The sequence below is a fragment of the Ammospiza caudacuta genome, chromosome 1 (assembly GCF_027887145.1).
Source record: "Ammospiza caudacuta isolate bAmmCau1 chromosome 1, bAmmCau1.pri, whole genome shotgun sequence".
NCBI lineage: Eukaryota > Metazoa > Chordata > Aves > Passeriformes > Passerellidae > Ammospiza > Ammospiza caudacuta.
The window spans coordinates 90,872,065-90,898,781 of NC_080593.1; the positions used below are offsets into that span (position 1 = coordinate 90,872,065).

At 44.9% G+C, this 26,717-nt stretch overlaps 1 protein-coding gene across 1 annotated transcript; it reads right to left on the reverse strand.

The window, feature by feature from the left end:
* Nucleotides 1-239: 239 nt before the first annotated feature.
* On the reverse strand, nt 240-8,792 carry IRX4 (iroquois homeobox 4). The gene is made up of 6 exons (XM_058816802.1): nt 8,720-8,792; nt 4,322-4,480; nt 3,131-3,382; nt 2,427-2,533; nt 1,197-1,519; nt 240-1,006 (listed from the first exon to the last, which is right to left on the reverse strand). The coding sequence occupies exons 2-6, from the start codon at nt 4,364-4,366 to the stop codon at nt 240-242; spliced, it is 1,494 nt and encodes a 497-aa protein (XP_058672785.1). The 5' UTR covers nt 4,367-4,480; nt 8,720-8,792.
* Between the last annotated feature and the right edge of the window lie 17,925 nt (nt 8,793-26,717).

Sequence of the window (26,717 nt, forward strand, 5' to 3'; positions counted from 1 at the left end):
CACGACATTGATCCCTTAAAGTCGCAGCCAGGAGAAAATGTTCAGAACAGGAATGAGCAAAGTCTTTCCGTTGAACTGAGCAAACTGAACTTTAAATCCTCGTTTATGTTGTTTGTGTTTAAAAAAAAAAAAAAAAGGAAGAAAAAGTTTTTATTTTTAAATTTAAACTCTTGCAAGTCTCTTTTCAGTGTAGCTGACTCTTCAAGCGTTAGAAAGTCCTTTGCCCCTCGGCGGGCCTGTTAGGAACAAAACATTTTGCTTCCTGATTTGGGAAACGCCAGAAACTCTTTGTTTGAGTCATGGTGGGCCAGGTTTGAGAGCTGCCCCTTGAGCACATTGGCGCCGTTCCCCACCGCGCGTCCCAAGGCGCCCGTTTCCAGAATGGCTCCTTTGGTGGTAGCCCAGGAAACTGTTGTGTTGCTCAGGGCTTGGTTTAAAGTACTGTGCCTGAACAGGGGGTCGTGAAACACCCCGTCCACCCAGTTCCTGAGGTTGGTCACCGGCGAATCCTGGTGCCTGTCCATGACGCTGACCGGGGCGGGAGCGGCGGCGGCGGCCGAGCCCCCGGGCCGTTTCAGCATGCAGGAGGGGTACTCGGCCTGGTTGAGGGAGGTGGCGGTGTGCGCCAGGGACCAAATCCTGGGCTTCGCCTCCAGCAGCTGCTGCCCCTGCTGGAAGCACATCTTGGACTCGCAGCCGCGCTGCCGAGCGCCCAGCGGGTCGGGGCCGCACTCCTCCGCCGCCGTCTTCAGGCAGCTCCGCGCTCGCTCTGCCGCCGCCTCCTCCTCCTCCTCCTCCTCCCCGGCGGCGGCGGGCGGCGGCATCTTGGCGGGGAGCTCGGCGGGCCGCGGCGGGAGGCTACCGCCCGGGAGCGGGAGCGGGTGCGGGTGCGGGAGCGGGTGCGGGAAGGGCCGCCGCAGCTCGCACTCCGAGCTCTCCGACTCGGCGGCGTCCAAGTCCTCCAGGTCGCTGAGCTCCAGCTCCTTCTCCTCCTTGCCCGTGGGTTCTGCGGGGCGGGGGAGGGGGAAGGGACAGCAAAAACAAGACACACGGTCACTGTCGGCGCCGCACTGCCCCGCGGCCGCCCCCACCAGCGAGGCCCGCGGCCGCCCCCACCAGCGAGGCCCGCCCCGGGGGCGAGCTGCCGGCCGAGCCCCCGCGGCCGCACCGCTAAGTGCCTGGTTTTAGCAGGGTACCCTCGGCTTTCCCGCTCTTCATCGCCTCTTCCTGCGAACCCTCCTCCTCCTCCTCCTCCTCTTCCTCGTAGGGCCGCTTCTCGTCAGAGCACTTGTTCCGCGGCGGCCAGGTCATCTTGTTCTCCTTCTTGAGCCGCCGGCGGGCGTTGGCGAACCAGGTGGAGACCTGGGTGAGGGTCATCTTGGTGATGATGGCCAGCATGATCTTCTCGCCCTTGGTGGGGTAGGGGTTCTTGCGGTGCTCCTGCAGCCAGGCCTTCAGCGTGCTGGTCGTCTCTCGGGTGGCGTTTTTCCTCCGCGTCCCGCCGTCCATCGTCCCGTACCTGCGGGCACAGGGGAGCCCCCGGGATGTGACAGCTCGCTGTCGCCCCTCGCGCACCTGCCCACAGCCCCGGCCCCGCCGCTTGCCTGCGGCACCCCAGGAGGGCAGCTGGACCGGAGAGGGGGGAGATGGATGAGGACAGCTCGGTTTTAAGAGGAATGGGGACAGCTCAGCTTTATGAGGGAGACCAGCCTAGAAAATTCAGCAAGAAGGAAGGGTTCAACCAGCAGCAGCAGCGGGCAGTGCAAATTTCCACTCTGCCTTGGCGGTGGTGGCAGAAAGAGGGAAGGAATCGTCTGCTTTTATTTGCTGTAAAGTCAATGTCAACATTTCGGGCAGCAGGAAAATCCTAGCAGCTTGCGAACTCAGAGAAATACCACTTTCCTCTCGTTTTATTAGTCCTCCCCAAACAAAATTCATCGGGGTGACCCCTGGGCATAAGTGTTAATAGAAATATATTTCCTCTTACTCCTTTTATTAGTAATCTCCTTTACCCTTTTGTTCCTGAAATTGTAGGAACCTAACGCAGATGACACTGGGCTGCGACTGAATATTTAATGCACATCCTCCAGGAAAGGTCACTGGCGCCCAATGGGCCTCTGAGCTGGGAGCGGCGTGTAAGGGGGTTTGCGCTGCTTTAAAACTAATAAATATACACGGGATGCCCAAGCCTGACTCCGCGCACGGAAAGATAATTACGGCCCCGGTAAAGAGGGATTGCCCCCCGCGCTACCGCCCGCCCGGGGGGCGGAGGACCTCGCGTGGGTGCGGGAAAGGGGAGGCGACACGGCTGGGGCCGGGAGATGCTGAGAGGCGAGCGGGCAGGCTGGCGGAGCGGGGCGGGGTTGGCGGGCGGGGGTGGCGGGGCCGGGGGCAGCGAGCGGGGCCGGGCTGGGCACGGCGCTTACCTGTCGTACTGGTACTGGCTGAGGGTGTGATCGTAGGGGTAGTAGGCAGCCGCGGGGGCGATGCCCGCATGCGCAGAGCCGCTCCCGTCCTTCGCCTCCAAACTGTTCTGCAAGAGACGCCGCCCGCCGCCCTCAGGCCCCGCCGCCCTCAGGCCCCGGCACCGGCACAGCCCGGACCGCGCTCGGCACCGCCGCCCTCAGCCCCCGGCACCCCTGCCCGGCTCCCCCGCCCGGCTCCCCCGGCACCCCTGCCCGGCTCCCCCGCCCCGCGGCCCGACCGGACCTTCGCGGGGGCCCCTCGGCCACGGCGCCCAGCGACATCAATAGGGACATTAACTCGCGCTGTTACGGTGCAAGGGGAAAAAAAAGAGGCAAAGAAAAAAAAAAAAAAAAGGAAAATAAAAAAAAAGGCTGTGTGGGAAGACCGCATCTTTTTTTTTTTTTTTTGCAAGCCTGGGTATGGGTCGCCCTGAACTGCCCGCCCGGACGGGCCCTCGGCAGCTCTTCAGGCGCGACTTTTAATTGCGTTACCGTGAGGGGCGAGCGCCGGGCAGGCGCAGCTGCTGACCGCGGGGCTGGGCCCGGGGCGCGGCGGGGCGCAGGAGAAGCGCCCGGGGCTGCCCCCGCCCGGGGAGGGGGTCCCGCCCAGCCGCCCCCGGGGCCCGGGAGGGAGGGAGGGAGCGAGCATCTCCCGGGCGGCTTACCAGGGAGTAGAAGGCGGGAGCCTCTGTCCCGTAGGTCACGTAGTTTCCATAGCCCTGGGGCCCGGCGTAGGGCCCGCCGTAGACGCCCAGGGCGGCGGCGGAGTTGAGCTCGTGGCGGGCGGTGGCGAGCAGGCGGCTCTCGTACACCGGGCAGTACACGGGCGTCTGCGCCGAGGCGGCCGCCCCCGTCTCCGCCAGCGTGCGGCTGCTGGACTCGCAGCAGGTCGTCAGGGAGTTGGTGCTCATCAGGAACTGCAGGGAAAGAGAGCGGCGCTGAGGGCGGGGTGGGGGGAACTTCCCAAAGTGCAACCAAGTTTGGGGTCGGTTGCTTTTGGATTGTGTGGGTTTGGTAGGGTTTTGTTTGGGTTCGGTTTGGTTTTGGGTTTTTTTTTTTTCCCAAAATCAGGTCGTAGCTTTGGGGTGTCGCCCGCCCTCCTGCCTCCTCTGGAGTATTTTACTTCAATCGTGATAGAAACGCTCTGCAGAAGCGCAGAGGTGCAAGTATTTCATGAGTTTTTTAGAACGACTCCACAACAACAACAACAACCAAACGCCCCGTGACTGTGGATGTTTAATCCTCTATAATACATTCCTCAGGCCCTCTGCATTTAAAAGCTAACTTTTCCTGGGGTGTTTTCACAAGACTGGGGTTTACACCGTTTTCTCCTCTTGCAGCACAATGATCCCCATCTGCGTTTTTAAACCCTTTTTTTCGAAGTCATTCATGCATATTTATTTTGACTGCAGATTTGTAGCAGCCACGCACGCATCTGTTATTAACCTGCTGGTTTAGAATATCCCATTCTTTTTCTACGGGCCGGACCTCTGTACATCCATGTTTAATTGATAAACTGTGAATTTAATCGTGAAAGGAAAAAAAAAAACAAACGGGAGGGGGGGCGAGGTGCGGGTGGGGGTTGGGGATCTCCAGCTCCCCTTCTCACCTCTCTCATCTCTGTAATCATCTCCCACGCGTCTTTATCACCCCCAAACACCCCGAATCCCGCGTGTTTCGTCCCATTTTAAAACTGGTGCCCGACACAGAACTTGGGTGCCTTGTAAAGCTGCGGAACAGCATCTGCTTTGCCGCTACCGCAGGCGGAGAGGATCCCTGCAGCCCTCATCCCGGACGGAAGGCATCGATAAGGACTGAAATTCAATCAATTAACGTTGGCAGGCAAAAAGTCTTACCTGGGGTGCAGAGGAGTAAGGGTAGCCAAACTGAGGATAGGACATGGTACAGAGGCTCCCAGTTATCTAGAAACAAGGCGAGGCGTCTGATCTGCACGCTATTGCAGCCTGGCTCTGCTCTGTTGTACCAATTGATTGGTAACCACAGGTCCCTAGATGCTTATAGGACGAAGCAGAAAACCACATTTAATTTATTTACATGAAAACTTAAACTTTTTTTTTTCTTTTTAAATATGTACGGCGATTTTAGCACCTTCCCCGCTACAGCTACGACACAGAAATAATTGTTACATGTAGGCTCCAAGGCTGGCAGACGTGACGGCAAAAACAAATACTTTGCACCCACGGAAAAATACAAGGTGGGAAGAAGAAAAGTGATACAAATGCATCAGCTCACAAGCACGTTGTTTTAAAAGAGCCGAGACCTCTGACGTCACGCAAAACCTACTGAAATTAACCTGCCTGTAAGTTTAACACTCATTTTATTTTCGGGAATCTTTCCCCTGGCATGGAAAATAGACTCTCCAGCATCGCCTTCAGCCTATCTAACAGGGGAGGAAAGTTTGGGAAGCTCTTCGGTGGCGGCAACGCCTGCTTGCAACACATATATTTCTGCGGGCAAGGGAAGGAAATGGATGTTTTTAATCTGAAGGATCAATGTTGTATCAGCTATTTTCCCCACCCTCCTTAGTCTCTGAAAGGCTAGTAAGCACTTTTAATTAGAAATTAATTAATGAGCAGCTGCTTCTTCCCACCCCACAGTAATAATTAGTCTCAATTACAAACAAGACATATGAAGGGACACACGACTGAGTCTTCATTTAAGATTTAATCAACAGTTAAAATTAGCGCTAACGCTGACAATAAAGCACATGATAAGCAAGCCTCCTTTTCTTTTCGGCTTTTATTCCAGGCGTGTGATTACAGGTAGAAAACCCTATAAGCGTCTTCGGGGGAATGATGGAAAAGATGTGACTTTTCACGTTAAAAAGACTTTGATCCCATCTCTAACTTCCAACACGCCCTCCTTCCCGACCCATCCCACGGCTGCCATCAGCCTGCCTACCCTCTGGGGGTCTGGGACCCCCCTACACGAGCAGGCAGCGATCCCCCCCTGCCGCAGGCTCGGAGGGAGCGGGCCAGGGGGGAAGGTGCTGGCAGCCCCAGCGGCTCTCCCCGACGGCCGCTGCCGCCGAGGCAGGGCGAGCAGGCAGCCCCCGGCTGGACGGAGGAGGCGGAGGAGGCAGCTCCGAGGCTGAAGCTGCGCTGCTGGTGCAGCCGAACGCTGCTCCATGGTGTGCAGACTTGCTCAGAGAGATTCCTGGGTTCAGACATGTGAATAGCCCCAGGGTCACACTCTAATTAATGATGATATTCTCTTCTTCTCCCCAGCTGGAAGACTGCCTCCCAGAAACGAATCTGCCCACACTGACAGCTCGATTGAGGGTGATTGATGACTATCTGGAGACCACAGTACACATAATATAATATCTGCTGCGTAATTGCTTTAATTTACAGATGAAAATACTAGTCCTCAGATCGAGTTAGACTACAACGAGAGGCGTTTTATGGCGCTTTAGAGTGTTTGCAAATAAAAGATATCAGATACAGTACATGCAAATTATCCTGACAGCTCAGTATCTGTAGCCGGGAGAAACGTATAAAGAAAGGGAATCAAATGACATAAATAATCGGTTTGGAATTCTGTATTGATTTTTGGATGGGAAGAAAGAGCTTTTTCTTTCCTCACCTGAAATGTGAATTCCTTTTTATTTCTGAGAATATTAATAACTTTGCCATTGGGTTTCTTTTATAGAAGGGCTTCACTATCCCTCCTCCTGCACTATATCCGGGTGCTGCCAAGGTATAATCATACTTTTTAGCCACTCTTTACCAGCAGCTTCCTTCTGGTGCGGAGTGCTGATGGACCATTGCATTGTTTGGGAAGAAAAGACACCCAGTGTTTACACAATGGTCTGCACGCAGCGTTCCGTGCTACTCCCTCTGCCTCCTGTGCCCATTGCGCTGGGGGATGTTTGTTTAAGCTCCGGAATAAAACTCACCGGTGCTAGGGAAGAAAATAGTTGCACTTATCTCAAGAGCGGCTCGGTGTAAAGCACTATAATTAGCTGGGAGATCTGGAGAACTGCCTGAAGAAGTCCTCCCAGTTTTCCAGGCTACAGTTTGGGAAATGTCCTGGAGTTGAGGGTTTTTTGGTGTTTTTATTGTTTTTAGTTTTTATTTCTTTTTTCCACTGCAGATGTCAACTCCGCAGTGGCCACAGTGCACTACAGGTTTTGATATTTAGATGAGTCTATTAAACTTTAAAATACAAGGAGAAATTCAATATTTATAGTCCTTGTCTATTTATATATCACAGTTGTCTTTCACTGCACCATGCAAATACTCTGGTGCCCATTTTTGCACTGAACTTTCCTGTATTAATCATGATAATTATTTGTCATTTTTCTTTGCAGCCTGCCTGCTCTATTACTTTACCCCCGGTCAGCTTTGTGTCAGTTCCAATCTGTATTCCCTAGAAAGCAGTCATTAAAAAACCCCCACCAAAACAAACAAACAAAAAGAAAAAGCGACAAAAAAACTTAATAACCTTAAATGCTGAAAGCTGACATTACGTTCTCCCCCAATGCTAATGTGTTGTTTCACTTACAGTCTACAAATAATGGCCCTTTGTTGATAAGAAACTCAACACAATTATATTTCATCTTGAATTTTTGGTGCCAGAGCACAAACATGCATTAAGCCCCACAATGATTTAAAATAACCTTTGTGGTTCTTGCACATAAACAAGGTAACTGTTCAAATCCAAGCAAAGACGCTTAATGCTGTGGGCTATATCCTTAAGCATTTGGAAAATGCAAGTCTTTGCTGTGCAATAAAAATTGATCCTCGTTAAAGCCCCTTTCCTGTACAATGCAGTTAACAGCTTTTGAGAAAGAAACACACACAGCTTTCTCCAAAGTTTGAGCAAGGAAACCCATCACGATCAATAGGAAACTCTGGAGAGTTCCCCTCTGCTCAGAACCAGCCTGCACACTCCGGCGAGCAGGTATTTCCCATCCAAAGCCCATCCAGGTCTCTCTCCCAGGGTTATGAGCTTTTCCTCTGAGTACCTGGAGCCAATGCTCATACAAGTTTTATTGTAAAAACATGGAATGAGAATGAAAGAGTGTGATGCTGGAACAGGCCACAGCAGGTAAAACAGAACCTCTTCAGGACTCAGGCTTTGATGGACGTCTTCAGGGACATGATCTAGAGGCAGTTAATGCAGCTACACTTACTATCTGCATTTTCATCGCCTTCTCTTTTGGAGGGGTTATTGCCACTCCTGGAAATATTTCAGCAACGGAATTTGCTTATGGGCTAAACAGACTCTAGCGAGCTCTTCCAGTCGACTTTGCTTTGTTTTCATGCTACAGACTTAAAGCAACATTGACACCACCTGATAAATGCTGTGAAGATCTATGTGTTGCCCATTTGGAATCTGACATGGAACCGTGGGCAGCCTACAGCATTTTAACGTAGGTTAGCTCCCCGAAACTTGCTATTGGCAGTAAACATGATTGTTTTTATTTTCCCTGAGCCAATTTGAGGTGTAACTGCACCTCCTGCACTCTGAATCGAGGAGGCAATGCTTCCGACCTGCACAAACCCATGCCATGGCTTGGGATTGGCAGAGCCATGATGACCAACAGAACAGTTGCATAAGAAGGCACTGCTAATTAATTTACTCAGTTTACAACTACATGTAAAATCAGTTTGTTCAAAGCTATCCATTTGAATGCTTTCATTTTGTAAATCTTCAATCCTCTTGGCAAACAATCTAGATTAAAGCAGAAAGGCCTCACATGCTCATTCTGTTCTTTGTATTTATTAACTTTTCACACTTAAGAGCTAGAGCCAGCATTCTCATTCTCTCTCTCTCTCTCTTACATGGACACCTACACACACACACACAGACACACACAAAACTTTTCAGCAAGAGAAGTAAATGCTGCGACCTGGGCAGCTGCTCTGTGGCAATAGATGGACCCTACAGCATGCTCACATTTACCTGCTCAGTGCAGAGCATTGCAACTACGCCTTCACTAGCAAAGCAAGATTGTATAAGACTTCCTTTCCCAGCTCCTGTACCCCCAGTGCTGCAGATCCGCAGGCATTTAGACGCCACCACCTTGGAGCTCTCTGGCAGCCAACAGCTTCAACTTACTTCCCTGCTAAGGTAAAACTTTCCTGCTTGCAAGGTCAAATTCTATTTTTTAAAGTTCGCCTTAAAATCCAGAAAGTTTGTCTCAGTACCTTACCTTAGTGCTCGCTGAATATCATATCCACACCCCCTTCCCAAGAAATAACACACGCATGTTAAAATACATTTACCCTCTGTCCTAGGTAAAGATTGCACAAAGCCAAATGATTCATCACGGATAGTTTCTCTTCCCTCCAGCAGTTCGGTTTCAGCTGCCTTGCTGCTAAAGCAGGCTCCGAAGGAGAAGGGGGGCGGGGGGGGGGGGGGTAAGCCCCACCGCTCCCCTCCACCCGCCGCTTCCATAGAGACACAAACACACACACACACACTCACAGGCATCACCACTAAAGGAAGAAATTTTTTACCTGCGATCACGCCAGGCTTCGGCTAAAACCTGGTAGCGATGGCTGTGCCATGGCAGGGCTTGTCTCCTCTGGCGAGCGCTGGCTGGCGCGGCAGGGAGCTGCGGGGAGCTAACGCAGACATGTCTCAGTGCGCGGTACCTGCGCGGCGCGGCACGGAGCCTTCGGTCCCCAGGCGCCGCCGCCACTTCACTAACCCCCTGCACCAGAGTGACGCTCAAGTGAATAGTTCCACCGATCACACTCTTTCCCACTGATTAACACTTTCCAACGCGACCAGGCATTCCACTTCCAACTTTTCCCGTTTTAAAGCAGAAGCAGCCAGCGCCGCTTGCTTCCGCGGGTTATAAACGCCGTCTGGGGCGTGGGGGACACCATAATTAATAGCAGGTTAGTAAAATTAGTGCTGCCACTCCAATTGTTGTCCTTGTTGCCAGCAATAATTGCATTGATTCTGGAAGGACACGAATGTCCTCCATTTAACCTAATGATCTGCGGGTTGCACACGCTGTACGGCAGCCGTGGCGGTGATTAACTGCGCGCACCTCCAAACTATCATTTATCTCCGCGAGTCACGACTGAAAGGTGCTAAACTTACAGGCAACTCTCCCTGCCTCTCTCGCCGTCTTTGTTTCCCTCCCGCTGGAGGAGGCGGGCTGGGACGTCGGCGTAGCCCTGCGCACAGGAGACGGGCACCTGTACCTGTCCCCGCGGCCGCCTCGGCTTTATTCATAGCCCGGGGGCAGCGCGGCGGAGCCGGGCAACGCGGAGCTGCCGGGGACTGCCTGGCCCAGCCGCGGGGAGGGGGCAGGGGGGCGGCGCGGCACCGGGGACCCTCTCCCTGCAGCGCCCCCGAGGCGGGCTGCGCCGCCCTGCCCGCCCTGCCAGCCCCGCAGAGGCTGCCCGGGCACCGGGGGCTCCCTCCGGGCGGAGCTGGGGGCGGCCGAGCGGGGAGCGGGGACAGCCGAAAGCAGGTCGGGGCAGGAACGCTTGTTCCCGCTTGTCCTCTCCGTCCTGCCGTGCCCGTCCGGCCGTCCGTCCCGCCCGGCCTCAGCCCGGGGCTGCCGCTCTCTCCCGAGGAGAAGTTACACGGGCCCGAGGCTGGGCGAACGGGCGGCGAGCTCCCAATTCGAAATGCCTTTCCCGGTGCGCAGCCTCCCGCCACCCTCCGTCAGAGCCGGGCTCGGGCCCGGTGTCCGGGGCCGCGGGATCCCCCCGGGAGCCCGTGCATGACAAGTTCCACCGCGCGCCCCGTACTTTCTTTTCTTAATTGTTTGTTCAGCAGGAAAAGGGACAAATCGGGATTGACAGAAGGGGGAGGAGGGATCAATATCATTCCTGTTTAAAGGCGTGAGCCTGGGCAGACGTCTCAATAAGACAGAGGAGGAGAAAAAGAGAGTATTATATCCTACCTAATTAAGCGAAGACAAAGAGGTGTGGGGAGAAAGGTTCAGCAGAGGTGGGGTGGCAATAGGAATTTTTAATCCGGTGTCTTCCCACAGTAACCACCAAGGCTGAACAGTAACGTTAATAGGGAACATCTGTACATCGACAGATTTATTCTTGCCAGGGCTCTTTCACGCCTGTGTCATTTGCATGGCCCCGTGCTCGTAATGTTAGACACACGCTGCACCTTGTAGTGCAGTGACAAGGTAAATCTGATGAATGCTGAAACCGGGAAATCCTCTTCTCTTTCCCCTTTCTCCCTCCTCGGACTGCCCTTGCAGCTTTAAATGTGGGGAAGCCACACGGAGAAAGAAAAGGTGAGCCTTCTCCCCCTCTGCGCTTGTAAACAGAAAGCCAATCGTGCCACGAGCCTTTGCATTTTAAAGCGAAGTAACAAACCCACAGGGACGTGGATGCCCCGGTTGCCGGCCCAGGCTGCCTCTCCTCCGGCGGGACGAGGGCTCTGCCATGCCCCCGGGAGCGCAGGAGCCCTGTGCGCCGTCCCAGTCCCGGCCCTGCGGCTCTGGACTTTCCCTCCCGTGCCCCGGGGCCCTGTCCCTCTGTGCTACCCCCGGGCTGCCTCTGAGCCCGGCCGGCTGCCCCGGGGCAGCGCCCGCCTGTGCCGGGGAGCCCCGCCGCCCCCGGACCCCGTCCGGCCGAGCCCGTGCTCTGCAGGCGGGGTGGCACCATCCGCCGCATGGAGGTGACACCCGCCCTTCGGCCCTAGTGTGCTTTGAGGGGACCGGGACCTGTCTGTTCTCCAAACCTTTCCCTGTCCCAGCGCCGAGTGCTCGGACAGAGGCCGCCCCCGCTTTTCCCGAGTTACAGCGGGAAAACTCCGGCGGTGAGGTGCTGGGGGTTGCTGGATTCAGCTGCCTCCCTGCCCTGAAATATGATGTTCGAGGGCAGGAGGCATCGTTCAAAGAGTAATCTTTTATATTAACAACTACAACCAGTAACAGTACATTAATATGAGTCTTTTGTAATATAACAACCTCAGGTCCACGAGATCAACATTTTTAATTATTCCAGTGATGCTTAAAGGAAGTGAGCAGACTCGAGTCTGTCTTTTCCAATTTGCTCGCGTCGACCTGCACATCTCGGAAATTGCCATCCATTGCCACTCTGACCTAGGTAGCAGAAAGCTCGGTGGCTTTCTGTCAGAAACTGATCTAGCCAGGCAGGAGGGCAGCCAGGCTAAGTGGAGCTGGAATCCCAGCAGACATGCAGGCAGGTCAACCATAGTGACATGATGGACACTGAGGGAGCACTGGCCACTGATAAATCTGGGAAGATGCTTGCAACAAGAGCAAAAGCTTTTGGGCAGCACTCCCAAAAACCATGGGCCAGAATGCAAGGCCAGAGGTGCATTTGTAGATCTTGCTTAATGCTGTTCATAATGTTGTTAGGTTGTCTTTCTCCTTTTTTATTTTTGTTTAAATGACAAATAATGCTAAGGTTTCAACCATTTTTAATGTTTCAACTATTAAAAGGTGCTCTTTTCACTGTAGCAATGCTGTTGGTCCTGTCTATCCTCGCATTCTTTGGCATTCTTTCCCATTTCTGTAGCTAGAGCAATGCCCTCTCTGCTGTGAAAAGGCCATTATTAAATGATAGCAAGTGGTCATAACCCTTAATTTTCCATGTCATTAGACAAACAGCACTGGTGATAGCACCACATATTTCCATTCAGAAAGGGAATATAATATAATTTTCAGTTTCAATTCATATGGCACTATCGCTTTATTTTGAAGACCTACTTTCTGAGATACCAGATGGGAGAAAACAGCAGCTTGATCTCTTATTTTTTTGGCTTTTATTTTCCTGTGGAGGTTACTAAATCACACCTAGTCAAGGAATAATATACTAATGCATGTATCATAACTCATGTTCACTATGAAGGTCCTAGAAATACATTAGCTTAATCATGAAACCTCTGAGATAATTTACTTAACTGGAATAATTTCACAGGAAAGCCAATATAATTCAGAATGTAGTAAATACACGGATAGAAATCAGATTTTCACTCAAACTATTTTTGTCCTCATCTGGTTATATGGTGCCAAGTTATGTGGTAGCCTCAGAGCAGCAAGGTTTGTCTTAATTTGCAGGGATCCATACAGGTACATTTCTTTTCCTTTTCTCACATTAAATTCATTATGTGATGTTCAAAAGACTGATGTGCACTAGAAAACCTTTAGGCATTTCTGTGTAACGGGGATGGTTTATTAAAAGGATAGGTTATTACTTTGAACAATGACTTCAGTGCGTATGTTAGAATGTGAAATGTTTATCTTGTACTGGCCTGTATTGGCCAGAATCTGTGCAACTAAACTTTTATTCATAAATGCATGCCTAAGCTAATAAACCACATTTATTTTCAGATCCTGTATGGCCATCTGAGCGTCTTTTGGAATACACAAAGATGTAGGTTTGAGATTATGTTTTAAGGAATTTTGTAAGCAAATATTACTGTAATTCCATTTGTGAGCCCATGATTTTGAAAATATATTTATTTTGTGTTAGAAAAAAAAATTGATGCGCTTAGAGAAATAGCTGAAGATGTTTTAGTGGGCTCAGTATTTGGATGGGTGGAGAGGATTATTTTTTAGTAGGAAAAGACCATAATTTCATAGACTTAGAAGCAGAACCAAGCCTCTTGGAAGATGCTGAAAAGGCAGAAGACACCAAGTGAGTCAGTGGCACCAAGTTCTCCTTCCTGCACAGAGTGTTTGCTGCAGACTTTGGCCAGGTGAGCCGTGCTGCTGAGGTGGGGCTCCAGGGAAGGAGCACGGCAATAAGCTCCTTCCTCTGTGTTTCGCAAGCGAAGAGACGTGGGCCAGGGGTGTAAATCCATGGATCTTCCTGTGAGTGAGGAGTTCTGCAAAACTGCAGGTACAAAACTGCTCGTGAGCCGCCACTTCTTGCACAAAAGGGATCACAGAACAGAGCTGTGAGTGCCTCAGAAAACAAAGATGCAATTAAGGCAGCGTTTGTAGTTTTCAGTTAGGGTTATCTTTCAATGCAGGATGAACCATCATTTTTTTCCCTGCTAATTATTTTCATTAGCTGTTTTAACTCTTCCTGAGAGTTCTTAATAATGGCTTCAGAGCAGAATGTCTAAAACTGAAAATTATTTATGGCAATGATTAGAACTACAGAATACTAATATGGGTAGTCAGGAATAATTCACCATAGCAGGAAAAGCACTATTTAATTGTTTAATATAGAAGTTTAATTGTGCTTGCATACAATTATCATGTAAATATCACTGTGATCACTTTAAGAGGTTATTTCTAAGTGTGCCAAAATTCTGAAGCAATCTGAAAAGAATTAATTTTTTTCTTACCTCCCTTCACAAGTCTCTCAAGTGTACTATATGTTTTAACTTAAACCAAAATATAGCCAAAGGCAGACAGGAGTTCCAACAGTGACCAGTGTAATACTCACTGCTTTTAATTACTGTAACAATAAATCACACAGGAATGTCCTCCAGGTACTAAATGATTTTCTAAAAACATTTGAGAATATTTTTGAAATTCAATTAATTGAAGGCACCAGATAAAAGGTACACATTCTTAATGGCTATAAAATAACCCTAAGGGATGTAACTGAGCTCCAAGCTTAACTTCAAAGTGTGACAGAAATACTTACTGTATTACTTTAAAAGTATTCAGATCAATGAATCAGTTAAAATTACTTATACATTTACCAACCTTTTCATTTTCTTTCTGAATATGATAGAAAGAATTGCTCTCATTTCCCAGGACACAAAAAGCAGTTGAGACCTGTAAAAGAAATTGTAATTAAAGCCAGCCTTCAGTCAAAATTGGTATTATGAATTTTTGGTTGACACAAGATAAAGGGGCCAGCGAAACATAAAAGTGGCTTGATAAAGCATACATTTAGACATTTTATACTGAAAATTAACTGGTTTGTGGAGATATTTCAGGGTCTAGGATTAAATCTGTCCTTGTTAGGCCAGTAAGCAGTTTTTTATTGAATTCAATAGCAGCAGTGACACCCTGCAATCTGTATTGTGCACAGCTGTGTGCACCTAACTGGCTCTCTGATTATGGGCCAAATCTGTTCTTTTTTTTTCCTTTTTGTTCCTGCTCCTAGGATTAATCACAGTACCCTGAACACCCACATGGCTTTGCAAGGTGCTGAAGATCTCAAGCTGTTATGGCATGCCTTCAGCTTTTGCGAGCAACCCTCTGACGCAGGATGCCAGCTAATGCTCAGTGGGATCTACCTCCATGAGTAAATACATTGACATTTGGCCTGTAGTTCATGAGCATCTGAGGTTGTCATAAAGTAGAAGTGTTTAAACAATCACCATTTTCTGATTTGCAAGGTGATTTTATAATGCAGTGTGACTCAACAGCAGGAAAGTGTTAAGAAATATGTAGAGGCTGAGGTTGTTACCAGCCAATTTTTTTTTGGCAGAGGTGCTCTGTTCTGCAGGAGGGCTCCTCCTTCTGCTCTGTATCTCCACCGTGCACCCAGCTTTGAAAATAGATCACAGAGCCATGGTCATTGTACCATGGAGATAAGGGTTAACTTCTAACCTTTGCAAAATTATTGTTTGTTATAAACTTGTGTCACAGTAAACTACACATGTATTATTTATTAGTGCAGAAAGTTTAGAAATAAGTTTAGAAACCAGAACTACGCACACATGTGCATTCATGTACATCTATGTCTGTACACTTGCATGTACACAGAGAGAAATCATGTAGAGAAGTGTCTGTACTGCTTGGCAGAGCTATATTTGATGAGAAGACTGAAAACACTCTACTAAAGACTAATTGCAATATTTTCCAATGGGTATTTACATACAATACTCACTGATAATTTTGTTAGTAGCACATTAACATTTTCTCCATGTTTAAAACACTTTAAACTGAGACAATAAAAAAATGACAGTAGGGATAAATGTATCTATATCCCTTTTGTTTCTTTTCCTTGAGCATTTGAAATCATAAACATCATTGGAATTTTTGAGCATTTAATATTGTTGTTAAGTCATGACCATGTAACTATTTTCTATAGCTCCATGCAGTAATTCCCCACCCTGCAGGTGTGAGGTGGCTGGGAGGATCACTGAGCCTTGGAAACATCCACAGCAGATTGCAGTTGAAAAAAATACAGTCACTGACAATACATGTGTAGTGTAACAGTAATTTTAAAACTGTGATAAACATAACACAACACTAAAACCACCCACAAAACTCAGGTCTCATCAAAGAACTCTGCTTCATCAGAGTAATAGAACAGTAAAAACCATTTTAATCAGGAACTGCAGGCCATAGAGTCAGCCTGATAGGTTTATTTTGACAGCAAATACCCATAACAATTGTAACAGACGCATCCACCAAATTATCACGTGTGATTTGCAGCCAGGTTAAAGTCAATTCTACATAAAAAAGCCTGAACTCGCTGTTAAATGTTTGCTCCACCAATTACTCAAACTACTGTTAAGAAGTATTTTGGAACTTTTCTTCTCTGGAGACTTTGCAGTCAAAAGATTTTTTTCCCAAATAGTTAAGGTTACTTATCTCAAAAGGGCAGTTTGTCTGATTAGGAACACAAGGATTAACGAATATAACTCCACAAAATCTGAGAAATTGTGGAGAAACCCTACATTTCTCCCTCTTCTCCCTCCTGTTTTGAAACTCAATAAATGCTTGAACACTTTCCTTTTTTTTTTTTTTTTTTTTAACCTGTGGTGAAATGGTGGCAGTCATACAGAAGAGATGAAGTTAAAACAAGTCAGAATATTGGCTTAAGATTAAAGCTGGGTAAACCTGGGATAACTTGTCTAGAAAGTAGAATAATTTCATTGCAAATACCTGTCAAACAAGGTTGAATATGGTTCACAAAGGAAAAGGTATGCTCATATGTCTACTTTTTAGGTTCGCAAGAGCCTCTGCAGACAAGATATGAAATGAAATCATGTTTGTTGCAAGGCACTGTTTCCTCTGCATTGTCTTTTCCAGTTAACATTCCTCCTCCTCCTCCTCCTCTCCCAAACATCTGATTTCATAGCAGGTAGAGCTCAGTCCTAAAGATGCAGACAGTGGGAGACAAGGGATTTCTGCAAAATCCTCATTAATGTTGAAGGAAGAGCCTGCTTTGGGAGGATGACTCAGATTCCTCCCTTTGCCCATATCCAGAGGCAGCTGTGGGAGGTGAAAGACAAAGAGCAGACACCTGCAGCCACACATGTGTCCCCGGAGAGCGTGTCCTGCTTGACATTTAGGCCTTGCACAAGGCTCCCCAATGTGCTCTGTTCCTATGCCAGCCCAGCTTTTCAGCTGGAAGCAGAGCAGAGTAGGACAAGCACTGCACTTGGTTCCTTATCCAGGAACCAAGGAAATGTCAGTACCACACTCAAACCCAGCATGCTTGGGGATGTAGCAGAGCCAGGAGTGCATTGGTGGAGCTGGGCACTGCAGCTGCTGTGCATCACCTGGAGGAACACTCACCTGAGGCGACACAACGGAGACAGAGGTCACTGACAGCCCGTGGCACTGCAGGCATTTCCAGATGCTCCAAGCTGCACAAGTATGAAGGGATGACAATTACCAGCCTGGCCAGGTGCCTGTGCCAGCTGCTCGTGGTCAGCCAAATGAAGAAGTCAGAGTGGACAAGCGTGAGAAAATCTGTCCCTCCCATTACCAAAGTGCAGGCACCCTGGGGCTTGCCCAGGCTCAAAAGTGGGAGCTCAGCTGATTTCTTGCTTTTTTGCCCGCTGTCACTTCTAGCTTTAATTCACTATTAAAACCTTGAATGGCCAAATCTATTTTATTTGTTCCCTGTGTGACTGTTGTCAGCTTGCAGTTTTTGATCAGGTTTTCTTTCCCAAAATCAGATAGCCACCTTACATCGATGTGTACAGCAAGATCTCCTAACTCTGTCAGCTCCTGGGCCTCAGACGGTGCTTTCTAGGCTTGCCAAGCATTTGTAGGAGGATTTGCTGGAAACATCAATCCCTGACTGCTCTTTCATGAAACATAAAAGATTTGAAACAGAAAGCACAATGGAGTAAAACATGAGAAGATCTGAAAATGAAAAAGCTATAGATAGATGCTGTAGACTCCATAAATGTAAGTAGCTCTTACAAACCATATTTTTTCCTATTTAAAGTATTTTATGTGAATTACACTGGTGGGAAAAAGCAGACGGAGGAACCGCAGTCAATCCTGGAATCAGAGAGGGTCACAGGAAGATTGGGAGGGCAGCTTGTTGTTCTGGTCTGTGTTATGACTCTCCTTGAGATATGTCAGGACATAAACAGCTTTGGGTGACATAAACAGCTTTTTTTTTCGAGCAAATTGAGAGTCATGTGACTGTAGTAGTTGACCTCTTTGTAGAAGAAGTAACAAAACCAAAGGAAATTTTTTGCGCCTACTTAATGAAATGTATTTACTTTAAAGGATCCTAGCTTCAGTAATCACTGATAAATGTATAAGGTTCTCTCACCCACCATTTTTTCTCTGGAACTACAAAGTGCTGTGGCTTGGTAGATAACAATCCCCAGAACTGATCGCCTGCAGTTTAGAGAACTTAAACTCACTCAGATCAGCTTTGCGAAGGTGCTTCAGAATTACCAAAAGACATAGGCAGAGGGGAATTTATGAATTTATAAAAATACAGCCATTAAACTGCAGTTTAGGAGTCCAGTCCCAATTCTCTTGTCCTTTCATTTCTTTCTTTCATTGAGCCATACAGGCTTCCTCTTGTCTTGCCTTGATTGCACTAAAAATCCACATGAAACTCACTGAGAAACAGGACAATTATTTTTTAAAATTTTGAATTCCACTTTCTATTGTTTTGTTATTTGTATAGAAGTCCACACACCTAGGAAAATTTGTTGAATAGTACAATTTAAAATTGAATATTTTATAGATAGAGGGAGAAAAAGAAAGTCAGTTTTAGCAATACAAATAAAGAATGTTTCTTGTGTTATATATGAATCATGCAATTAGTGAATTCCGCTAAGGATAGTAATTGTTCATTACTTTAGATCTGGAAGCTATTTTGAAGTGCTTTGGAAAGCTGAGTGAGAAGAATATTGTTTATCTTCAAAATCAAGTTCAAAGAACTTACCTTCAAGCAAATGACGGCATTCCCAACTAGGGATGACACTACAGAGTAAATGCTAGAGGGAACTTAAAGCAGCCTAATATAGAAGCTTTGCTGAAATAAAACTTTGAAGATGTTTCCCAGAAGTTGATAAGAAAAAGGTTTATGGTAAAAAATAGCAAGACAGATGAAGTCCTAGGACATTCCCACCAAACACTTTTTTCTTTTTCACATGTGCACTGCAGAAACCATGTGCCAGTGCAGCTGAATCCCATCAAAGGTCCCATGGAAGTCTAATATTTTTCTTTTCCTTGGAAGTAAAGGTTTGTGTTAGCAGTGTATAGATCTGTGTGAGTGGTACAGGTCCTGTGCATGTAACAAATTTGGTCTTGTTTCCTCTACCAGGTGGAACTTCATGGAGTTAGCAATGGATGAAATGAGTAAAATTACGTGGCCTGTCCCAAAACACTTTTAAACATATAATTAGCAGTCTGGCTTTTCCAGGATTCCAGAGAAGGGCAGTTCTACAGGTAAATAAAATGCCCAGGATCTTCTTACTTTATCAACCCACAAGATTTGTAAAAACAAAATCCATCTTGGGGCACAAGCCAACTGATGAACTCAAGCTGGTTTACGAGAGGGTTTTTTAGCCTTCCTCTGCAGCAGATGGTACCAGTCAATGTTAGAAACAGGACACTTGATGGATATACTGTAGCTCTGTTTCAGAATAGCTGTTCCCATGTTTCTTCCAGATTCCCCTGTTCTTTCTCCTTTCTTGACTGCCAAGATTATTGAGGATAGTTACCTCAACACAGAACTCATGGTCTCGTTTTTAAAATTTCCATTGAAGGCAGATTTATTTGGACTGCTGTTAACCAGCCTAGAGGAAATTGCCCTTCTGGCAGCAATATCTCTTTGGGAATCTGTCAGCGTTAATTCTTTCTTTAGCTGTTGAACCAAACCAGGAGTCAAAACACACATTTAGGAACCCACGGAAGTTTACCAGGGTTTCTGAGCAACAGCAGCTTCCACTCTGGTAAGTCACAGATGATGCTCAGCATCTCTTTGACTAGGTAGCATTTTTGGAGAAAGCTCTTAAATCTTTTATCTGTCAAGGGATGGAACTCATTTCCTTATGCCTGTATTTGCAGAAAGAGATGCATAAGTGATGTTTAGGAAGGCAATTTTATTTAGAGATTTAACAAATACAAAATTAAGGTAAGATTTGGTAAGCCAGTAGATATAGAAGCACAAAAACCTCTTGTAATTCTTCCCTGTTGCAGGTAAAACAGAGCAAGTCGTGTAAAATTTAGGTCTTAAGGAGCAGGAGAGGAACCTGAACTCAAGTCTTCTGTGAGTCTGATTGAACATATGCTAATAATGTCCCTCAGTCAAGCCATTCAGATTTTAATTCCAAGTTAGAAATTCTACAGTAATTTCTTTTTTTCTTTTAGCATATTGGAAACCTTTAGAGTAGAGGTAGACCTGAACTCGTCCTTTCAGGGAACTTTTCACTAAATGCATCCCGATTTTCTACAGTTATATTGAGCTGTCTGTAAGTATCTGTAGGGTCTGAAAAGAGACAAAAGAAAGGTAGACTGGAGAGCTGTGTGGCAGAAGATTTCTTTATTCTGAAATCCAGAAATAATTGAGGAATTAGATATAAGAGAAATATATATAAAAGAAAGACTATTTTTCTTCTCAGTCCTTGAATACACTGATCTAAAAGTTTTAGAATGCAACAGACTTAAAAGAAATTTAAATGAGTTAATCTTTTATGGAAATGCTCAGAAAATTATATTCATTCTTTGAAAGTACAGTCTGCCCTAAACTGAAAGAAACCTGCCCTAAATTGAAAGCAAACCTGGTTGCAGTTACTAAAACCGGACATTGTTGCAAATGCTTCAAAAATTATAAATACCTAGTATGTAGACAGAAGAAAAAAATTCTTCTGCACCTGTAAGTGTCCAGTAGCAAATTAGATTAGGTTAATGATATGCACCTGACTAAAGACCAAAAACCAGAAATTGAGTTTTTGTCTAACATTTGGTCCCTCTATCATTACATTCTCTGAATCTTTGTTGTTTACTCAAGGCCAATGCTTTAGACAAAGATCTATTCACACATGTCAGAGATAACAGAGAATTCCTAGAAGGGAGGTTGAGAAAACCTCTTGAATGCTTACTGCAATTTAAGTTTTTTGTTTGTTTGTTTGTTTGTTTGTTTAATAAATCCTAGTAGTATGGACTGTAGGCAAGTAGACCAGACAAAAGAAACTTTGTCCTGCTTTCCTTTGAACTCATATTCTTTGATCCATGATTTTTATAAATTAGACAGAGGCTTCCTCTCAATTGCTGACCCAGGCATTGTTATCTATTATTTGGTTATGTAGTCTGTGACCATTAGATTTTTATTTCTGTAGACACAGATATGCCATTCTACAGATTCCAGTTTCTTTATGTAGAAAAATTATGATTCCTTGGGCTGCTTCTTTAATGTTCTTCTTGTATACTCTGTTATGGATTATGTTACAGCGTGTGTAATTTTCACAACACTATTTCAACTTTTGCTAGTTTATTAATAATTGCATTAGAATGCTTTTGCAAAAATCAAGAATGTACTTTGCTTTAAAATTGCAAGAGAAAAAAACCCCTTTGAATAACTTTATATCCAAATAAATGTGAATATTGCTCTTTGTAAATTCTCATTATCAATACCAATATCAATATCAGAGGGCATCTGTATTTTATAAAATTTTAGCACTGAGAATATTTGGCTCCTAAAAATCTGCCTGAGGACTAGGACAGACATATGTTCCTTTGTGAGTGGAGAACATTCAGTTCCAGTGGATTAGGACTTATTATCTTGCCCAGAGCTGCTGCCACCAAAAGCAGAAAGTTGTTCAATAAAATTTTGATAAGTTTTCCACAGAGATTTTGGCACTAATTCCCTGTTCATTGGGTGACATAAACAGTCCCCAAAACTTGTCTGTCTATTATGATAGGAAGAACACCTTCCCCCTTGTGCTGCTGAGTATTTTTATCAGTGTAACTTGCCTTCTCTGGCTGTTGAAACAGACCCTACAATCAAGACTTTCTTTTCATCAGGGCTTGTGGATTCCCTACAATCTTGAAGAACATCAGACTAACCTTCTCTTTTTTACCATCCCCTTTCGGGTCAGCGGTGTTTGTCCCTTCTTTGTAAGTCTTTATTCCAAGACTCTTGCAGTCATTTGAACAGGCTGCTTTGGCAACTGTTTTCTGGGCTTCCTTCCTTCACTTTTCCTAGCAACAGTTCTGGACCACTTCTATTGCATCATTGCTTCAGAATATTTTGGTTGAATTTCTTTTCTCTCCCAGTGAAAAGTCTTGTGAAGCCTTTTAAGAGGTGGCTGCTAAAGTATAAACATACACATTCTCTTTGAGGAATACGGATTTATACTCATGAAAATGTTTCTAATATTACAGAAAATAAATTTTCTAATTACATAAAGAGGATATTTGTTTTCTTTACGGCTGCCTTGCTGCTCATTGCTCTGTTAGCTTAATGCGAAGGATTTTATTTTTTTATATGCCTGCTTTAGACAATGGGAATGGCATGACTTGTGGGTGTTTTGAGATAAGAAAGGTAAGATAAATTTTTGAAAAAGGAGGTGCCTGCTAACCATCTTGTTGTCATTACGTCCCATTTCCTATTTTACATCCCTTTCTGGTTCCATAACTAGAGGTTCTTTGGGCCAGATATTTGGTTTAGACCTTTTGGTTAGAAGAAAGTTTTGGATGGACAAGGAGCTATGTTGGAGTCATTTGTACCCCCTGTCTCCTGACCATGGAACTGTAATTTAGCTACTAAGAATAAGCTGTGATTTTTTAAAAATGGACTTTGAAAATCAGGAGGAGATTATGAGAGACTAAATTAGTTGTAAATAATTATTTCCATAGAAAAGTAGTTCTGTGATTCTGTGGAAACGACTTACAGTCATCTTAGTAAGTTACTAATTTGTTTACCTTCAAGTAAAATCATCTCTCTAGAGCCAGCCAATTTTTATACTGAGGTGTAGAGGAGCTGTCCTATGTGGCAACGTGATGGATAACTTCATTATACAACTTAAGAAGCTCTTTTTCCCTTTCTTGTACCTTTTCACACTCTAGTTAATCACCTTGCCCTGGTTAAACCAACTGACTACTTCAGCATTAAAAATACGCAAAAATAACATTTTACTGCACCAGGGCCAGATAAAGGCAGCCTTTTCCATCTGGAAAACAGACAGGCTAGTTAAAATGATTCTGGTTTCTCTGCCTGATGTGTAGTCCAGCTGATGCCATTTCCAGCCAAGGCATTGAGTCATGTGCTCAACTTCCATCCCTTCTCCATCTTTTTTCATTGTAAGAATATAGTGTAAGGATGGCTGGTCTGGGCTGTCCCTGTCTTCAGTAGTGGCAGATATTGACTGCTGAGTGTTTATGAACAGAACAGATAGCAGGAATTTACAGCTTCCAGAGGTCTGTGGTTCAGGGACTCTCTGGGTCGAAGATGGTGAAGTTCTAACCAGAACTGTCACTGGGCCTGACCCTGCTGTGTGGGCTGACATCCTGCTCAGCCTCAGCCCATCCCCAGGGAAGTGCCCCGAAAGTTCCCACTTCTCCATTGTATCTAATTGGTGTTTCTTTCATCTTGCCCTGTTAATTTTCCATCTTTTTGAGATGGAGAGCAGAATCAGACCTGGACGCAGAATTCAGCATATTGATTCACTTTAGATTTGTACAATGACAAATCAAGATTTTGAATTTTTTTTTACTTTTTTTATTTCTTGAAATGTTTTATAATCATGATTTTAGTTTGTAGCTTCATAAAACTGGGTGAAAATTGTTTTCATCCCTGGGGTCTAAATCATGTACAACCCTTTTACAGAAATTGCTGCAAATTTTCAATAAAAAATGTATCTGTTTGGGAGATTGTTCCCCATCACTGAGAACAGTTTTTTAGTCTTCTTAAGAGCAAGGATTTGTATCTGTAAGACCTTATCTGCCCTTCCCTTAGATATTGAGATGGATTTTCCCATTGCAAGACAGGGTAAAATTCACTGCTGCGCTTTCTCTGTGTAAGCAATGCTTGCCATTTCTCCTTAAATTTGGATATTCTGTTACCAAACAGTAAGAATAGTGCTGAGACACTATTTAATGATGGTTATTAAATGACTCTTTTTCTTGTTACTTTTCAATTGAAACATTTTTTTCCTCAAAACTTTTGTATAAAAGCAGTTGGAAAAAAACCAATATGACATCACATTTTGTCATCATCAATCTTTTGCTATGCAAATTGAGATGCCTACAGAACTTCAGAGTTCAAGGCCTGCCTGCACGTAGGCTTGTACAAACAATGAAAGATTTACTATGTGAGTAATAAGGAAAAGATCAATGACAAATGAAAGTAGAAAAGGTTATAGATAGAAAAGAAAAAAGAGGAAATGTTGATAACAAAAGGGAAACAAAGGGAATACTGACCACATGTGGTAAAATATTTTCATGAAATACATTTTTTTGGAAAATATGCATGAAATTATTTTGCTTGAAACTTGTGCTTACTTTAACATCCTGACCAGCTTTGAAAATTAAGTGTTTTACAAATAAATATTAAGGCCATAAGTTGACATCAAAGGTTTGTTTCAAAGAGCCTCAGAGAGGATGCCTGTGCTAAAATATAGCACCAGGGAAGAAATATAGTGAAATTCTCTCAGGCTACAACTATCCTCAGATCAGGATCTTTGATAAAGGTAACACCTCTATATTTAGTGGGCTCTGATTTTTTTTTTCCCCTTTGCATTGACTCCTGATTCCTTTTGACTTGCTCTGAATTTCAGCAATCCCGTGGCCAGGAGTTCCAACACTTGTGTGCTCACTGATTGAAGTATTATCTTTTCCTTGTTTTGAACTTGCCACATGCTGATTTCATGCTGTGATTCTTGCCTGCTGGCATTCACTGGAAAAGTACACTCAGGATCTAGTGACAAAAGAATGGAGATTACTGTATCAGGACAAATCAGGGTGGTAATATATTTCCCTTTAAGACAACACAGGCTAGACTGAGGTCATGTTAAATCTCAAAGCTGCCACACTTCCCAAGACAGAAAATGCCATTCTTCCTTCTGTTGCAGTAGTGTCCAGTGATCTTCCCTAAATGAGTTTCTGAAAGGATTTTCCATCTCTTTTAAAGACTCTGGTACAGTTGGGCTAAAGGCAGGCTTTGTGTGCAAAAATAAAATAGACTTTAGGTGCATGTGTAGCTTGAATGCAGAATACATTGCTCATTACCAACATGACTGAGTGGCAAATCCAGGGAGAAAATTCTCAGGCCTAAAATTACCACTTCTTTTCCTGGCTGCTTATGCACCCATTGAGGAGGCTCTATTTACAGGCATGTTCTTTCACTCTGCCCTGCTGTTATGAGTGACTTGATAATCACAATAAATTCTGATCAGGCTTCTGACCATGTAGAGTTTGTAAGGAAAAAAACCTGTCACTCCTATTATTCAACTCACAATAAGACTGGGGAATAAGAATTTGAGATACCATTTTTCAAGAAAGAGATGTCTCTATGTGTAATGAAGGACACTAAACCATATCCAAAATTATTCTTGAAAAATAACAACGAAAAATGTTATGAGACAGAGTAGGTTTTGAGAAAAGTTCTGCACTCAGATCCTTGATGGCAACATCAGGTTCAGTTCCCATTTGGAAAAATAACTTTCTACTTTTCTGATTACAATTTGGGCAGAATTATATCATGAGGTATGATAAACAGAAACTCTAGATGGATTTAAGGGAACCTATATCAGGGTCTTAGGGAAACCCCAGGAAATCATATATAAGAGCACTATGCTTCTTCATGAACAAATTGTTCATGGCACTGGCCACTACCTATCAATGCAAGCTTTAAGAACAAGCTTCTTTGAAGGTAATTGTCTATTCTAATTTTAGTCAGACACCTGTTGGTTAATACACTGAATAATGATGTCTCTCCTTAAGGAATTTTTACTCTGTGGAAATGTCCTTAGTGTCCCTGCTGGTTTTCATCTGCTTTCAGCACAGTACATGTCTCCTGTGGGTTTTCTGTCATATTTGCCACTCTTTGGATACTGTTAGATCATGTTAAATGTCTCTTTGTGCCATCTTCGGGCAATTGAACACCCCTCTTCCATCCTGTTCATTTTTGATCTGTTGGGTTAAACTGTATCTATCACAGTGAGTTCTTCTGCTTCCCTTCACACAAGGAAAGGATGAAATCCCATTTCTAGGTCATCAATATGCCTTCCATTTTATTGGGGTTTTTTGTGCTGTTTTTTTTTTTTTTTTTTGTTGCAATGAGGAGATGAACAAGAGTTCACAAGTTGCTCTTGCTTTGCATGTATTATTTTATTGGTCTCTTACATGTTTCCTGTCCAAAGGAAAGGATCCTGGTCCTCAGCCACCCTCATTTCATGAAAATCTTATATTATAGTAGCATTTACATTCTCTGAACACCTTCCAGTTCCACTTTATTATTTGTTTCAAATGAAGTGGTTAGACCTAAGAACAACATTCAAAATGAAAACAAATGACTGGTTCTCAGTGGTATGCATTAATTTGTGGTGTGTTGGTGTCCAAAAGATTCCAGGCTGCATTAGGTTCCTTTGTACTGTATCCTCTGTGCTGTGCAAACACGGAAGAGCTCTTGCTTGGAAGATCTTCCAATGAAATTTTAAAACAGATGTTAAAAAGGTGAATAAATTACAGAGATGAGAAAGGGAATGAAATGTTTTATGAGCATTAAATGCAAGCCCAACTAATCTAATTGATGGCATTGTATAATTTTTTCAGGGATTATTTTAACCTAATTTTTAAATACATTTTAAAAGTCAGTCCCCCAAACAGTTAATAATTATATTAAAGGAGATGCCAACAATGACTCAATGTCTCCTGTGCTCCACTCCCAAATGATTGCAATTCACTTAGAGCTCATGAAGGTGTATCATCAGCTCAAATCATATTGAATGTTTTACCTCCCACTGTACATTAACATGCCTTTGTTAACACAGAGTTCTAACTGCAGTCAGGCAGCACAGTTGTCTGTCTTTTAAAGTGCCTCTGGAATTCCACACAGTTCTTCCTGGTTTTCAGTAACCTAAATTATTTTGACATCTGTGAATATGCCACCTTGGACTTCACCTTTTCCCAAATAATTAATAGACACA

Bases quoted from the DNA above. Each gene is read 5' to 3' on its own strand.
- IRX4 (XM_058816802.1), bottom strand. From the start codon at position 4,366: ATGTCCTATCCTCAGTTTGGCTACCCTTACTCCTCTGCACCCCAG. The intron at 3,383-4,321 runs GTAAGACTTTTT...CTTTCCCTGCAG, and splicing joins CTTACTCCTCTGCACCCCAG to TTCCTGATGAGCACCAACTC. The intron at 2,534-3,130 runs GTAAGCCGCCCG...CGTCTCTTGCAG, and splicing joins CTCCCGCCTTCTACTCCCTG to AACAGTTTGGAGGCGAAGGA.